This window comes from Mesitornis unicolor, unplaced genomic scaffold (genome assembly GCF_000695765.1).
Source record: "Mesitornis unicolor isolate BGI_N332 unplaced genomic scaffold, ASM69576v1 scaffold15685, whole genome shotgun sequence".
In the NCBI taxonomy this organism is placed as follows: domain Eukaryota; kingdom Metazoa; phylum Chordata; class Aves; order Mesitornithiformes; family Mesitornithidae; genus Mesitornis; species Mesitornis unicolor.
The window spans coordinates 33,118-47,762 of NW_010186331.1; the positions used below are offsets into that span (position 1 = coordinate 33,118).

At 44.5% G+C, this 14,645-nt stretch overlaps 1 protein-coding gene across 1 annotated transcript; it reads right to left on the reverse strand.

Moving 5' to 3' along the window:
- Nucleotides 1-797: 797 nt before the first annotated feature.
- On the reverse strand, nt 798-14,397 carry ST6GALNAC5 (ST6 (alpha-N-acetyl-neuraminyl-2,3-beta-galactosyl-1,3)-N-acetylgalactosaminide alpha-2,6-sialyltransferase 5). Its single transcript, XM_010185124.1, has 3 exons — nt 13,994-14,397; nt 8,475-8,582; nt 798-1,029 (listed from the first exon to the last, which is right to left on the reverse strand). Exons 1-3 carry the CDS (start codon nt 14,392-14,394, stop codon nt 798-800), a joined length of 741 nt encoding a protein of 246 aa, XP_010183426.1. The 5' UTR covers nt 14,395-14,397.
- Between the last annotated feature and the right edge of the window lie 248 nt (nt 14,398-14,645).

A 14,645-nucleotide genomic window follows, 5' to 3' on the forward strand; every position in this document is an offset into this window, starting at 1 on the left:
ACAACCCCTCCAGCCTCAGCTGGTCTCTTCTTCACTGAAAGCCTGCTGCTATGGACAGTGGTTTCTTTTTTGGATAAACTTCCTCGCACCCGTAATTAAAAAGCAGCAGCTTGATAGCACAGCAGCAAATGCACATTAAGATCAAACAGAATTTTCACTACCGTTTTCATATTAACATGAGATGTCAGAATGTAAAGTTAGCTCAATCTGCACATGGGACCATTCTTGCTGTTAAAGGCTTTAAGCTGGAACAGAGCCCAAGTATTTTTAAAAGAAATGCAACATTTCCAGATCAAATATTAATTACATGCTATACAGAATCATATTTTTCAAACAAATTTTATAAATAAAAAGCTAGGCCTTTCAAACCATCATCAATATTAATTGTGGATTTGAAAGATTATGAAAGATAAACAGCCACGTAACTGTGGATTAGAAAAATACTGGCCTAGGTTGCATAAAAACCTCCATTAAATAAATACCGTAAGTTTTCACTATGAAAATCCAGTGGCATTGTACTTCAAAAAGCCATAATGAATTAACCATCCTGTAATGATACTCGGGTTGTTTTTCACAAATCACATACACAAACAGGAAGTCAGATGGCCGAAAAAAGGCGACGTACTGGATTAGTTCACAGTCCGACAGAAAGTCCTGGATATGCTCTGCTCTTCAGCACAACTTCCTGGCTGGTGGTGCAGTTCTCAGCAGCAGATCCTGTCACCCTCCTCCTGTCCCCAAAGGTCCAGCACCGCTGCCACAGCGGTGACTGTGACTGCAGTCCTGTGCATCCCCCCTCAGGCCACCGCTTTGACCTGGGGGTGGTTTACAGTGAGGGGCTCCGGTTTCCAGTCCGGTTGGAAAAAGTGAATGTTGAATGTCCGTGCCCAGTTCTCGAACACTCGTTTCTCTGTGATGAAGCGATGGTGACTGCCCTTCCGTCCCCGCTCGTGTGAGATGTACATTGTGCACTCGTCGGGTCCCAGAGGTTCATAATAATGATAAGGTACTGACAGATGATTAGGATCCCTGTGGGAGAAAGAAAATAGATGGAAGCCCGAGATGTTCTTTTGTACTGATTGAAAAGATGCTATCTTTAATAAGCTCAGTTCCACTTTTTCTTCCAGTTAACCCAAATTTCTAGGTAGCTGTATTTTTCTTGCATATTTAATACAACAGAATGGGGGCAAAGGTGTTTTCTTTGCTCTTTCTATTGCTCTCCTTTAATCCCCTCCTCCAGTTAAATAAAGGACAGCAGTAGCTCAGAAACAAGGGAAAGCGCTGCAGGGCTGTGTTACCGCTCTGAAATGTGAAGCAAACTGCTTAGAAGAGATTTGTATCTCTGTATACTCCTGTATATCTTGCAGAGGTATTTACTGAACTGGGGGAAGAGAGGGAAGGGGCAGGTAGAGGGAGGTGGTTATCTGTGTCACATCAGTTCCCAGCACGGTGCAGGAGTGCACAGCTTCAATGAGGGTGTCTGCATGCAGGGTCAGTACAGAGTCTGCTGCTGCTGGGTTTGTAATCAAGCATCTGATGCACAAATGAGTTCTTTTTTTGATTTTACAATGGCAACTTCCATGTATCTAAGCTAAAAATTAAACTGGGTCACTCAGAGTATCCTTCTGACCTCGTGAGCCCAGTGGCATCAACCAGCAGGAGATGCAGTGCTTGTGTGGTGACCAAAGACCAACTGGGCATTTAGGATAAAGTTCATTTTAGCAGTTGTAACCTCAGTGTTTTGACATTACATTCTGTAAAAGACACATCTGTATTATTATAAGCCAGAGTGATCTGTTCTTCTTTTGTTTTATTCTCAAAGTTAAACTCTACCCATTAGGTTTTTACTTTGGGCACAGGCGTTTTGGGCTGACAGGAACTTGACCAACCGTCTGTCATGAATCCAAAGAGGGCTGTCCCAGACACAATAGCCCAGCTGTACCCATCTCCACAGTGGATACCAGCAGACTGTTTCGTAGTGGCAGAAAAGTTAACCCCAGTATTACCATTTAGTGATGCTTTGGTGCTGCTCCATGAAAGCCTGAGCTGAACAGGACCCCAGCGCAGGGCAGGAAACCTCACGCAGATTCAGCGCTGTCAGCTCTAATGTGGAGTTGATTATTTTCACTTTGAAGAGCTAATAGTTAAGCTCAGTTTCAATTGAATGCATCCACAATCTGTCAGTATTCTGTCCTAGTCATTATTTTTAGTGTGTAATTCTGTCACCTACGCAATCCTCTAATTTTTCTTCTTTTACCATTATCCATATTGTATATGTAATGGTAATGTACGATACTGCTGCTGCTTTCCATTTGTACCTTAGATTAACGTTTTAATTCAATCTGGCTTCCTGGTAACAACACGGTGATCAATCTTACGAGACCAGAATAGTAATAAAATTACATTTCTAGAATAAGATGGATTCTAAATTTGCTGTATATATTCTCACCAGAATACATAAGAGAGTGAAAAGAAATCCTTCAATTCCTTACCTACAGAAAACATATTTGTAATGTAAAAAAATACCCTTCGTGTAAGAATTTAATACTTTTTTTTTTTTAGCTACAGCTATTAGATCTCAATCTTCAGTTAATTTTTCATATATGTTTTTGATACACTGCACCTCTTATTATAATCTCTTAAATGAATAATTTCTATAGGTACTGTAAATCTTACAGGATGCACTTTAATGTGATTTATTTTTTCTTAAGAACCACTAAACAAATAGACCTCTGCTCTTAGACTGCTCTTCCTTTCTGCACTGGAGCTGCACTTTACTCCTGTGCTCTTGAGAGGAAACCTGTCTTGCTCGGTGGATATTTACTGCTGTAAAGTTAGTTCTGGTGAAGTTGAAATCATGTCTCTGAGTGGAAGTAAGTGAACTGCTGAGGGCCCAGTCCTGCCTGCAAGCTGCTGTGCCCCGCGCCTCCGGGCAGATTTGGGTGGGATCCTCTGGGCAGATTTGGGTGAGATCCTCCGGGCAGATTTGGGTGAGATCCTATGGGCAGATTTGGGTGGGATCCTATGGGCAGATTTGGGTGGGATCCTCTGGGCAGATTTGGGTGGGATCCTCCGGGCAGATTTGGGTGGGATCCTCTGGGCAGATTTGGGTGGGATCCTCCGGGCAGATTTGGGTGGGATCCTCCCTCTGCTGCCCCCACCCCACCCCTTTTTTTATGAAGGCTGAGCTGGGTTTGCAGAACATGAACTGGAAGAGCAAAAAGCAGGAAATCAATCGCTGTGTGTGTCTTCCCTGTTCCTTTGCTGTGCACTGAAATCAGCCGTGGATGACAGCGGCAACTGCAGTCAGGTTTCTCACCAGGGATCTACAGAAATGCTGCTCCTTTTTTCTTTGCACAAACCCCAAAGTACGCAGGTACAGGGGACAGGTGGATCAGATGGAGAGAGGAAGGAGCGCAGGCTTGGCTCTCGTCCTCTTTCTTCTCCCTCACTGCTAATTTAGTATTTACCGAGGGTTACACTCCCCTGTTACCTCTTTGAAGGTGCATTTTGAAGCCTGTACCTCCCAGTAGTGCTTCCTCTCTTACGTGATCAGTATTCTACCAGTGGATACTTCAGCAATGGATTTCCCTTTTGAAGCCAGGGATTCTACATTACATCAAAGGCTCTGAAGCTCGCACCAGAGGACGTGGTGCCCTTAGCTCCAGGCTGGACCGGGTCACTGTATTTTGTGCAATGTCCCATCAGAAACAGTGCAGAAACGCCCGCTGCACAGGGCCTGGCAGAGGAGTGCGGTCTGAGCACCCTCTTGGGTTCAGGCACCCCCTTCTGGGTGCTGCCAAGGCTGCTGTGCAGGTCTGCTGGCTGAGCTGGGTGAATGCAATGCAGGAATGAAAACGCTGGTGGCTTTAGACCAGCACTGCTCTGCAGCTGAGTGAGGCTTTGAGGCTAAATTCCAAATGTTGCATTTGGGATTTAGGAACTCTGAAAGGCAGTGAGGTACCTAGGGCATCCTGTGTGAAGTCTTCCCCCTTTTGTGGGAGTTCTGGATTCCCCTACATTGCATGCTAGTAAAGTTTGGGTTTGAGCTCTGGCTTGAGTAACTATACCATAACCCAAATTAACTGCACTGTTATCTTCTAACTCTGCAATTAGCTTGTGTCACCAGCAAATGAAATGCATGAGTAATTTCTGTACGGAAATTGCTTGCCACCTCATTTATTAACATTAAAACAGATGCTGTTTTATCACTGACTGATACTGGACATTAATCAGTATTTTGTCAGACTTTGCAGGCATATTAATATCACAGCTGGGAGGAATCTAGGAAAGTTCCTCTGTAAAACACACTGTGCTTCCTGCCTCGCAGGCTGCCAGCACAGCAACCGTGTAAGTGCCTGTACCCAATGTCACTCATCCACTGTTTGCCACTTCAGTGCACATTTTCCCACAGATGGCACCCACCCACAGCGAAAGCTGAAAATACAGCAAACGGCGTTTGCCTCAAAAGAAACAAGGCAGAAAAACAAGGCCATCCCATCTGACATTCTGGTCGACCTCTTCTTTACCAATGAAGAGCTGTTATAAATCAACCCACTAAACCTGTATGTACTCGCACGCTTTGTAAAATAATTCCTATTTGAAGGGTGAATACAGTGCCATTAACATCCTGAGCGATGGGCAAGGTGCTGTGCCAGGACGTGGAAGATTTCTGGATCGTTTTTTGCCTTTCATTCCCAGGGTCCCATTCCCTTGCCTCCATACAGGCCCACTTTCCAAATCATTTAAGCATTTTGTTATTAAGGTAATGAGGTGAAATCCAGGCACACAGGCCAACGGGCATGGCTGTCTGTCTCCCATACAGTTTACAGTCCTGTGAGCGCCCCTTCTTCCATCAAGCCCCTTGTAAGTCCCAGAAATGGAACTGGCAACAACTGCTGCTCTGCATTTGATTTAAAGCAATTGAAAGTGGAGAGAAGGAAGTAAGAAAACACTGGATTTAAAAACTGTACCCAAAGGAATAAATTAAAGGATTTCAAATGCCAATTTTCAGGCAAATTACCACAGATGGGAAATGGCCTGGCAGTCAAATGAGGATTCTTACAGGAAAATGATCTGACTCCATAATTGGAGCAAAAATTATTCATAATTAGTTAGAATAAGGCTCAGAATTAAGCTTTAAGTTTCTGTGAGTTCCAGAAGGCCCATGAAGAGCAGAGGGGTTAAAGAGGGCTCTTCTCACTGACACCCTGAGTCTGCCTTGCGTGCAGGAGTACCCAGAGATACCTGCAAGGAACCAACCTCTCACTGCTGCCGATGCACCAGCGGACAGGGACTGGACCACAAACCGCATTAGGGCTTCCCTGAGCAGCACGAAGAGAAGGAGCACCCTACAGTGCCTTCAGGAGCTGTGGTGCTGCCTGCGCACCACGATCTGGCTGCTGATGTGAGGAGCAAGAGGAAAATCCTTGGTGTCCCAGGTCAGGAGTCCTGTGCATACGGCAGGCTGCCACAGGGAGCTCAGAGAGGGAAACGCTTCCCATCTGGGTGCTGTTTACTGCAGCGAAGGCTGGGGTTGGATCCCTGGGCACTGGGAAAAATACAGCAAGATGGCTTGTCTTTCTGGGGACTTTTGAGTGAGAGCTGTGCCCGCTCTCCAAAATCTTCGCAACGTGCATGGAAGCAAAACCTTTCATCTTCTTCTCAAATGCGCAAGGCAGACGTATTTAACAGCACGAGAGCAGTATCAAAGCCATTAACCCTTGCTACAGTGTAGATCTGTAGCGAAGTAAAGGGATTCAATATTCCATATGGCTTTGCTGTAAAATACGAGGAATTTATAATAATCAGGTCACCAATTCCAGTTCAGCTATAAAAATCAATGCCCAGTGAAAGTAAATAGAAATGAATCTAAAGCACGTTGTTGCAATTAATAGTGACAAATCTTTCAGTCTGTACTCCAGACTCCTTCACTAGACTCTTTTTCCTGCATGGGTGGGAAGCAATTTGGTTAATGATCTTAAGCTAATAATTTGTATCTGAAGCAACAGTATGATCTTCACGATACCTTTGAGATGTCCTTCACGTTACACATGTGGTACTAATTTAGTTCCACGGCAGTGATCACCCACACTCATTACTTACTCCACAAATTAATACTTAAACAAATAATGGCTATCTGCTGAAGTTGTAGATCTGGCGATGTTAACTCTGGATAGGAGTCTGTTGGTATTTTTTTTTATTCGTAATGATTCTTTAGTTGCACAGCAGCTCAAGTACCCAGACCATCTCGAGCACACGACAGAGGTAAGGTGGGCTTGCTGTTTTGGGTTTTTCTTTTTGCAGTGGTAGGTTTGTATTTTGTCTGACTGCTAACCAGGAAATATGGCTTAACATTACAGAATATTTAATTTCTGCTATTCTATTTTGTTGTCTTATTTCTCTGAAAGGAAGCAGTGTTTAACTTAATGAGCGGCTGAAGAGCAAACCAAGGTGGTTAACTGCACTTATGGCAAGAGGTTCCTTTCCCAGATCTTCATGGACAGCTTCTTCCAGGCATGGCAAGGCCACTACAGTTTTCCCCTTCATCATCTGGGGAACAGAAGTACCTGAAGTAAAGACACTTCAGTTCTTGTGATTAAGAAATGACCCTGTCCCTTTTCACCACCAGGTAAGTTTACCTTTATGTTCAAATTTTTTTTAAGCAGGCTGTAAGCATTATTACATCTGTCAATGTTAGGATTGATTACAGCCTTTCTGATGTTATAATTCAACAGTATATCCATTTGATTTCAGTGTAGCTGTTCTATGAAAGCCTTTCATACGGTCTCAGTGACAATTTTAGTTTGGTATATTTTTTTTAGAATTAACTGTATCTAAACTCATCTGACTTCACCTCAGAAGTTAGGACTGAGCATTGCTTTACAGTGAATTGCTGCCTTCTGCATTTTCAGATCACCAGCTTATTCCAGAATGACTTCCATGTGCCACTGGAATGCAGCCACTTCTGGAGTAAGACAGAGCAGCCACTTGCAGGAGCAGAACGAGTGTGTCTTGGCCAACTGAAACGACAGGGGAACTGCAGTGCTGTGTTGCGGAAGGTATTTATGCTGTCTGCAATATCTGATCCAGTTTGTTATTTTCCTTGGAGAATTCGTGATGAAATCTGGCAGTACATCACAGCATTTATCATCAGTGTTTTGTTATAATTTGTAGAAATTCTTACAAAGTGGAATTCAGTGTTGACATTTCATATTGTAATTTCTTCAGGGATTTCTAGTATACGTGCCCAGGACAAATGCAGATTTCTGAATGAGCTTTCTCAGTGCTCAGAAGACAATCAGAGCAGTCCTGTTCTTTGACAGAGGAGCTAACCTGTCACTGCAGCCTTGCTCCCCTTGCCCCTGAAAGGCATCTTGAATGAGTCAATGACCCAGACTTCAGTGAGATCGCTGAATTTGCAAGAGAAAACTCCAGCAGGTACTTCTTAGTGAAAGGGATTCGTGAGCAGGTGACAAACCATGACACTGGTGCCATCGCTCCAGGCCCCACTGCCAGTTCTGTGCATTGCTGGGTCCCCACCGGTGCAGAGGGGATCAGGCCAGGTGTGTGCACATGGGTACAGCTTTCTGAAAGGCCAGAGTGCTGGGCCTGGATGGATAGGTGATACTTAGGTCGTGGATGTAAAACAGATTTGTGTGAATTTAGACTGGATCAGTGCCTTGCATTACATGACTAACGTGATTTTGGCCCAGTACCCCAAGTCCTGCAGACTGTCTCCCTCTAGCACTGGTCCGCAGCAGGGAATACCCAGCACCTTGGGCCTGAGTCCTGAACACGGCTGGAGGTGCAGCGTGGCCATAAAATGTGCCCATACATGTGTGGTTACTTCATGAACAGCGTGAAGGGGTCACAGAGCTTCCCCTGACAGAATCTGTGTGCTCCTTCTACCATCTGTGGCCCACAGCCTCCATGACCAGAATGGATGATTGTGCCACTGATCATCTATTCTGCAGGTCCAAATTCGGGGGTTTTTTTGGTGGGGACTATTTAGGAAGTCAGTTTATTGGAAGATCTGGATTCATGTGACAGAGATACAACCACCTTCATCTGAGTTGTGCAGAAAGTTCAATTCAGAAACCAGTGACTGAGAACTCCATTCCCTCTATTAACAGGGGGAAACTTTAAAAACAAATTAATGTTTTCCAGCACTCCCTTTTTCAGATTAATTTCATGCCAATTATTGCATTACTTTTAGCTGATAAATATTCAGAGACTAAAAGAAACCAACAAGACGGATTAATTCTCCCACACTACCAATTTTTTTTTAAATATTTTATATAACATAATTAAATGCTGTTTGTTGTTTTCAGAATCAGATCTTGGGACATGTTAATTAATTGCTTTAAGAGGACTGGAGACAAGTTGCAGAGAAAAAAATACTGAAAAGATTCAGATATTTATCTGTAACGCTCAACTTTTTTGGCTAATAATGGTTCCAAAAGAAATCCTACCTGCAGAAATCCGGTGGCACCATGCCATACACATTTATCCTGTCACAGAGCTCTAACGCGATAGTCATTGTGAACCAGCCCGTGCTAAGCCAAGTGTTGGATATCTTCCTGAAAGCAAAAACATAATTACGTTTCTAGGCTGACAAATAATTCTTGAGGTATCTGAAGCAATTTCTGGGCGTTATTTTTTTCATTCTTGTGAAAGGTTATGAAAATTGGGCAACCAAGACTACTGTTGCTCATTCATCTTTTAATGATTTTGCTAGTGTCTTCTGTCAGTGGACTAATCTATGCAGAAACTGCCTTTGCTGTAATTAATTTTGGGCACAGCAATGTTAATATTTAACTGACCTTTTGGTAAGTTTACCTTAAGTGACTGAAACTTCACGTCCTATATTTATATTCTTCTGCTAGTAATCTCTACACATCTATAATCATCTAATGGAGCTTACACAGAGTGCTCGGGCAGACGCATCATGGGGGATGAAGAGGACTGCTTAAAATGCTGCCTCCTCCAGCATACAGAGGAGCTGCTGCTGGAGCTGGGCTGGCCTCAAGGGCTTGCTGTGACCCCCTCTCCTCCCACCCCGTCCGTGGTTTGGTTTCTGGAAGCTCCCAGCACTGTGGCTGCTGGCAGGGAGCTCTTACCTGCAGCTACGCCTGTCCCTGGGCCAGCCTGGGAAACCTTCACCCCAGGTGCTGCCCCTCTGCCTGCCCCCATCCCACCCTGCCTGGGGACACCTTTGGATATGAATGACAGGGCTGCAAGGGAGCCCTCTGAGACAGCTCCTTTCCTGGCCTTCTCTGCAGGCTGGGAGAAATCTTTTAAAAGAAGCACAACTGATCCCAGCATTATTCATGCAAAATATGAGGCATCTCCAAGTAACTGCTCGCAGATGTAAGATCTGCAAGCTGTGCTTAAATTTTGCTGTGTCACAGGTTCCTACCTGCAAAATGGCAGCAGTAACATTTCCTCTTTCTAGTGTGTGCTTGTCACTGCTGTTCGGTGTATAAGAGCTGGTTACTACACTGGTTGCCTGTTCCTTCCTACCCGTGTTTCTTTTCATCTTCCCTCTCTTTTTCTGTGCTGCCTATTCCTTTATTTTCATCTCCTGTTTTAATCTTAGTCCTTCAAGTCTGCTGTGCGTGCCCTCTAAAGGAGCTGGACTGAAAGTCCCAGTCCTGTGTTAGTTCCTGCACTGCCCCTGGCCAAGGGACAGCTGGCAGTCTTGGAACGGGAGGGCCACAGAAATGCCAGCGAGGAGCACATCTTAAAGGTGGTGTAAGGCATAGTTAGGGGCAGCCCTACAGGTCCAAGTCAGGAACATCTCTTGGAAACGGAGGCACAAAAAGTTGGGTATTTGTTCCAGAAAAAAACCAAATTCACTCAAAGGTCTCCTTTCAAATACTGTTGAAGAAGACAGCAGGTCTCCCTAATGGCTCCTCACTCAGCCAGAGAAGTCCTGCAGGAGGCAGTTCAAGCTTGTGTCATCTGTGTCCCAAAAAGGCCTCAGATTCCTGATGCAGCCTGTCACAGCGACTGGCTCTCCTTTCATCTCTGCCTAAAGCTGAGGCTCCGTGAGAGCAAGTGCAGGGGCCTGGATGGCTTGTGTGCTGTGCCAGATTGTACTCATCTGGAACCTGCATTAACCCCATTCCACCACACCTGCATCTGCCTGACACCTGTGAAATGTTGTGACCCCCTCAAGAAAAAGCATGGCAGAACATGAGGCTCTTCTCAGAGCAGCCCCTGGGAATCCCAGGTCCTGACCCTGGGTCCAAGGCCATCTTCTGCAGTTGAAGAATGTACTGGTAGCAGGGACCTAAAGCCCCACCAGCCACTGCCAGCGGTGCCAGCAGTCAGGGACATGTAACCCCACACAGGCCTGGGCCCACCACGCAGCTCCCCAAGCCACTGCTGACCACACTGGTTCCACGTGGGTCACCTACAGGGCAGTGGGAGGGAGATGCTGTGAACACTGTCAGGTAGAGGAGTGCCTTGTACCAGGGTTTCCCATTTCCAGTCAATCAGACTATTGCAAAGGTTAAAAAAAGTGGTGGTATCAGTGCTGCTGCTTCAAAGATACTTCTAAACAGACGAGGATTCTTTAACCCAAAATTCCAGAAGGACGCTGGGGAGCCTCGGGAATTTGTCCTGTCCTGTGTGGGTCACCTGGTAAGGTAGGAGGTCCTGAAATGTACGGTTTTACTGCTCCTGACACAGAGACTTTCAGGCTAAGCTAGCACTTGGAGAATAACATGATTTAAGCATCTCATTAGTTCCAATTACGGGGCCTTATTTATTTTCTGAATTTGCACTAAAGCTTGGTGGGGGGTGTGGTGTGCAATTTGTCACAATGTCATAGCTGGGTCACAAGCTCAGCAGAGGCACTGCACCGACACAAACCAGCAAATAACCATTCTGGGGCTCAAAACTGTTAGGAAAGGGAGAGCTAGGGAAAAGCCTAAAAAAGTCTGCTTTCCTGCCACTTGAGAGTTTCTGAGCTGAGGAATCGCTAGGTAATTCAGGATCATGTTCAGGCTAAGAGTGCTCTGGAGCTTGCACAAGGCCTCTCTTTTTGGTGCTGTACATCCCAAACCCGAGGGAGCAGTTACAGCGAGACCATGGCCGCAGAGGCCGGGCTCTGCACAGGTCTGTCCGCTGGCTTAGTGTCCTTCTTGCTTACATACACTCACACTGTAATTTAGTGCTTGCAATAAACAGGAGAATAACGAAATTTAAATAAATTAGCATGAAAGCTAAACAACAAAATAAAGATTTAAACGCTTACTCAAGTACCACTTTGGCCTCTTTAAATACCATGTCTGTAGGCCAGCAATACAGAAACAGGGTTACAGTGTCTTGCCTTTTCGTAAAGGATCTGAACAAGAGTCCGACAAAAGAATACTGTTTTTTACCTAATCAGCTGTAATGAAAGAATATGAAGAACTGTCATGTGCTTATTAGGGGAAATTATCAGATATTCTTTTATACGATGAACTAACACACTGTGCTGATAATTCTGTAGTGCACACTAAATTACAATTAAAGGCCTTTCTGCTCCACCAAAATCTCATTTATAATCTCTGTGGAAATACTCTTCCTGCAGTTATTTCATTTGTGCTTCCTTTATCTAATTACTATAATATTGGTTCTGAATCATATTTTCTTAATGTACCCTTATTCAATTATAAAGTTATTTTCAAGTACAGTTACTTTATAATACCAAGTGTATTGCTCTGCAGCCTTTGCCATTCACCATGCTATTTAACTGGCACTGTTTGCTGAAGGTTTCCCTTCGTTTCAAAAATCACAATACAACCAATTACCTTTTTCCTCATCATTTTTCAAGGCAGAAATGAATGGTTTGATTATTGCAACCTTGCAATCAGGCTGCTCTCTCCCTCCTTTGTTTTTTGCAGGCACTGATGTCAAGAGCTCAGCAGAAACCTCCCAGGAACAGCAGCACTCGGGGCTGTACAGTGTTCTGCTCCTGCCCCCACAGCTACAGACATTTCCTTCCCTTACAAATTCCTCCCTGCCCGTGTTTCTTTTCATCTTCCCTCTCTTTTTCTGTGCTGCCTATTCATTTATTTTCATCTCCCGTTTTAATCTTCTTAGTCCTTCAAGTCTGCTGTATGTGCCCTCTAAAGGAGCCGGTCATACACAGCAGAGCCTGCACTTTCTTAAAAGCAACGGGACCTGTTCAAGAGGCTCAATTTTGCCAGCATCCAAGTGCCCTTGATTCACACTGGGAGTTCAGGGCACTCCTGACTGAGGCCAATATAAACCTGCTATAATGTCATTAATGTCTCACTGCCTTAAGACTATTTCAGGAGCCAAGACTGAGCCCGCTGCCTGCGCACAAGAAGAGATGCTTTCACCCTGTGCACAGCTATACAGCCTCCTGCTCCGGCCGGGTGGTGCAGAACCAGGAGGAGCAGCTTGGCTGAAATTGCACAGCAAATGTCAGGAAAGGAATGGGCCCTTGGCTCCACACAGCAGAACTGGCCAGGCTGACGCAGAGGAGCTGAAGTGTTCCTCAAAGCTGGGGACTGCATGTGGTTTTACACTGGAAGAGTGATCCAGGAACGGAGGTGGCAGCGTGCAGGGCATGAAAGGTCTGACCCTTTAGGGCTGATGGTGGCCCATGTTACAGTGCAACTGCAGCTTTATTAACTCTGATGCCTCTGTAAGTACTGAGCCTACAGTTAATCCTTTGCATTTTTCCTGAAGGGTCGGAACGCTTAATTCCATAGATTGTAACTTTCTCACTCTGCTTTGGCTGAGCAAACCTGGAAATCCTGTAAAACACATCAGAACAGGCAGGGCAGCTCCCCTTGCTATCCTTCCTTCTTGTTCTGGCAGAGACCACTGACTTGAGGATGAAGAGAAAAGGACCTTTAATGGTAACAAACTGACCACCTTACCCTGTGCTCTGGCATCAGAGTGAGTCAGTCAAGAACTTGGATACGTAGTTTGATCCGCTATAACTGAACAGAGCTCTGAAAGGAAACCGTGTGGGGTTTGACATAACAGGCAGCAAATGCCAAGCAAAGATGGAGTTGCTGTCAGCTCAGAGGATACATCAGTTTCCTTCAGCGCTGGTTCTGCCTTTGCTGTGCAGCCCAGAAAACAAAATCCACGCTCTAAGTCCTCCCTGTCCACAAGAGGATCGAGCCCAGCTCCAAGCTTTGCTGTGTATGTAGAGCGTTTGTGAAGTTAGAAAATGTCATCGTGAGTTACTGCACAATAAACCTACCTCTTCTTTTGTACCTAAGTGGGGACCCTATTCCATTTTTACAGCAGCATATTTAATACGTAAAAAATGGGGAGTTCATTAAAAAGAAATTTATTTCTTGCTAGGAAGTCTTTGGTTTAAATGCCCGTTTTCAAACATTATATGTGAAAATGCTCAAGTGCAGTGGGTCACTTATTAAAAATTTGAAGATCAGCCTACAAGCCATAAACAGTCTCATAAAGATGTAACTATCATAATAATTTTCCTTTTCCCAGTTGGAAATGTAAGATGAACTGTTCTAAAGCACCTAATGTATGACTAATGTTTATTTGTTTTACAAGAAGCTTTACAGCTGCAATGTTCCAAGAATGCTTAAATTCAATAAACAGCTATTATAACCACTGAATGGTGGCGTTTCCTCTATAAGGAAACATAACCTATCCATTCTGATTTTTCAGAACCAGTAAAAAACTTTCAGGTATATTACCCCAAAGTGAGATTTAAACAGCCTCTGCCTCCCTGGCTCTATAAACAGCACATCCAGACTCTGCTGTTCTAGCTTGATGAGGCAATACTCCATACAAATTATTTTGATGCGTATTTTTTACTTATGTTACAAGTGATGTTATTTGGCACGTCACACCGTATTACAGCTCATGAGGCAGAGGATTTAATGGGTGTGATGGTCCCCCTGAGCAGATCTGGAATTGGTATATATAAACTACATTATTTTACTACTATATGACAGCCCCCAAATGTATCCACATAAGTTCTCACCTGTCTTTCCCGGTTTCCCGTTTAAAAAGGTCATCAAATTGCAGCATCTTGTGGCGAGAAATCATATATACTTTTAATTGAGGCAGTATCTGATTCATCAGCTGCAGGTTATTATACACCAGGCCTTTACCATCTCTCCTCATGTAGCTGCTAGGACCCCAGAAGATGAACACAGCACCGTGGCTCATATTTAAGAGTTCATTACGATTTCGCAAAATCCTCTGAATGCTGGAGTGTGCAATGACTCGAAGGCTCGTTTTGTTGCCAACATCTTTTCCATAACCCCGAGTGGGTGCATCATTCATTCGTATTACGCACTCCGTCTCGTCGATTCTGTCACCTTGTTTACTTCCCAGGAGGTGTCCAGAGCTGGTTACCAAAGCACAACTCTTGCAGTGCATTTTTAAAGGCTGCAAAGACAAACACACTGCAGAATTAGCTGTAAACATCTTCCCACTCACTACAACGTAGCTGTATTTTACGGGTACATGGCATAGTTTACAGCAAAAATCTCAGAGGACTTTACATAAATCTCTCCCAGCAGTCTTCCCGAATAACTGGGAACGCGTTACCTGTACATTCTGTCGATGGGGAAAAATGTGGTATAGGGTTACAGCCCTTAAAGTTCCTCTGTGGAGTCAAGTCCACTGTT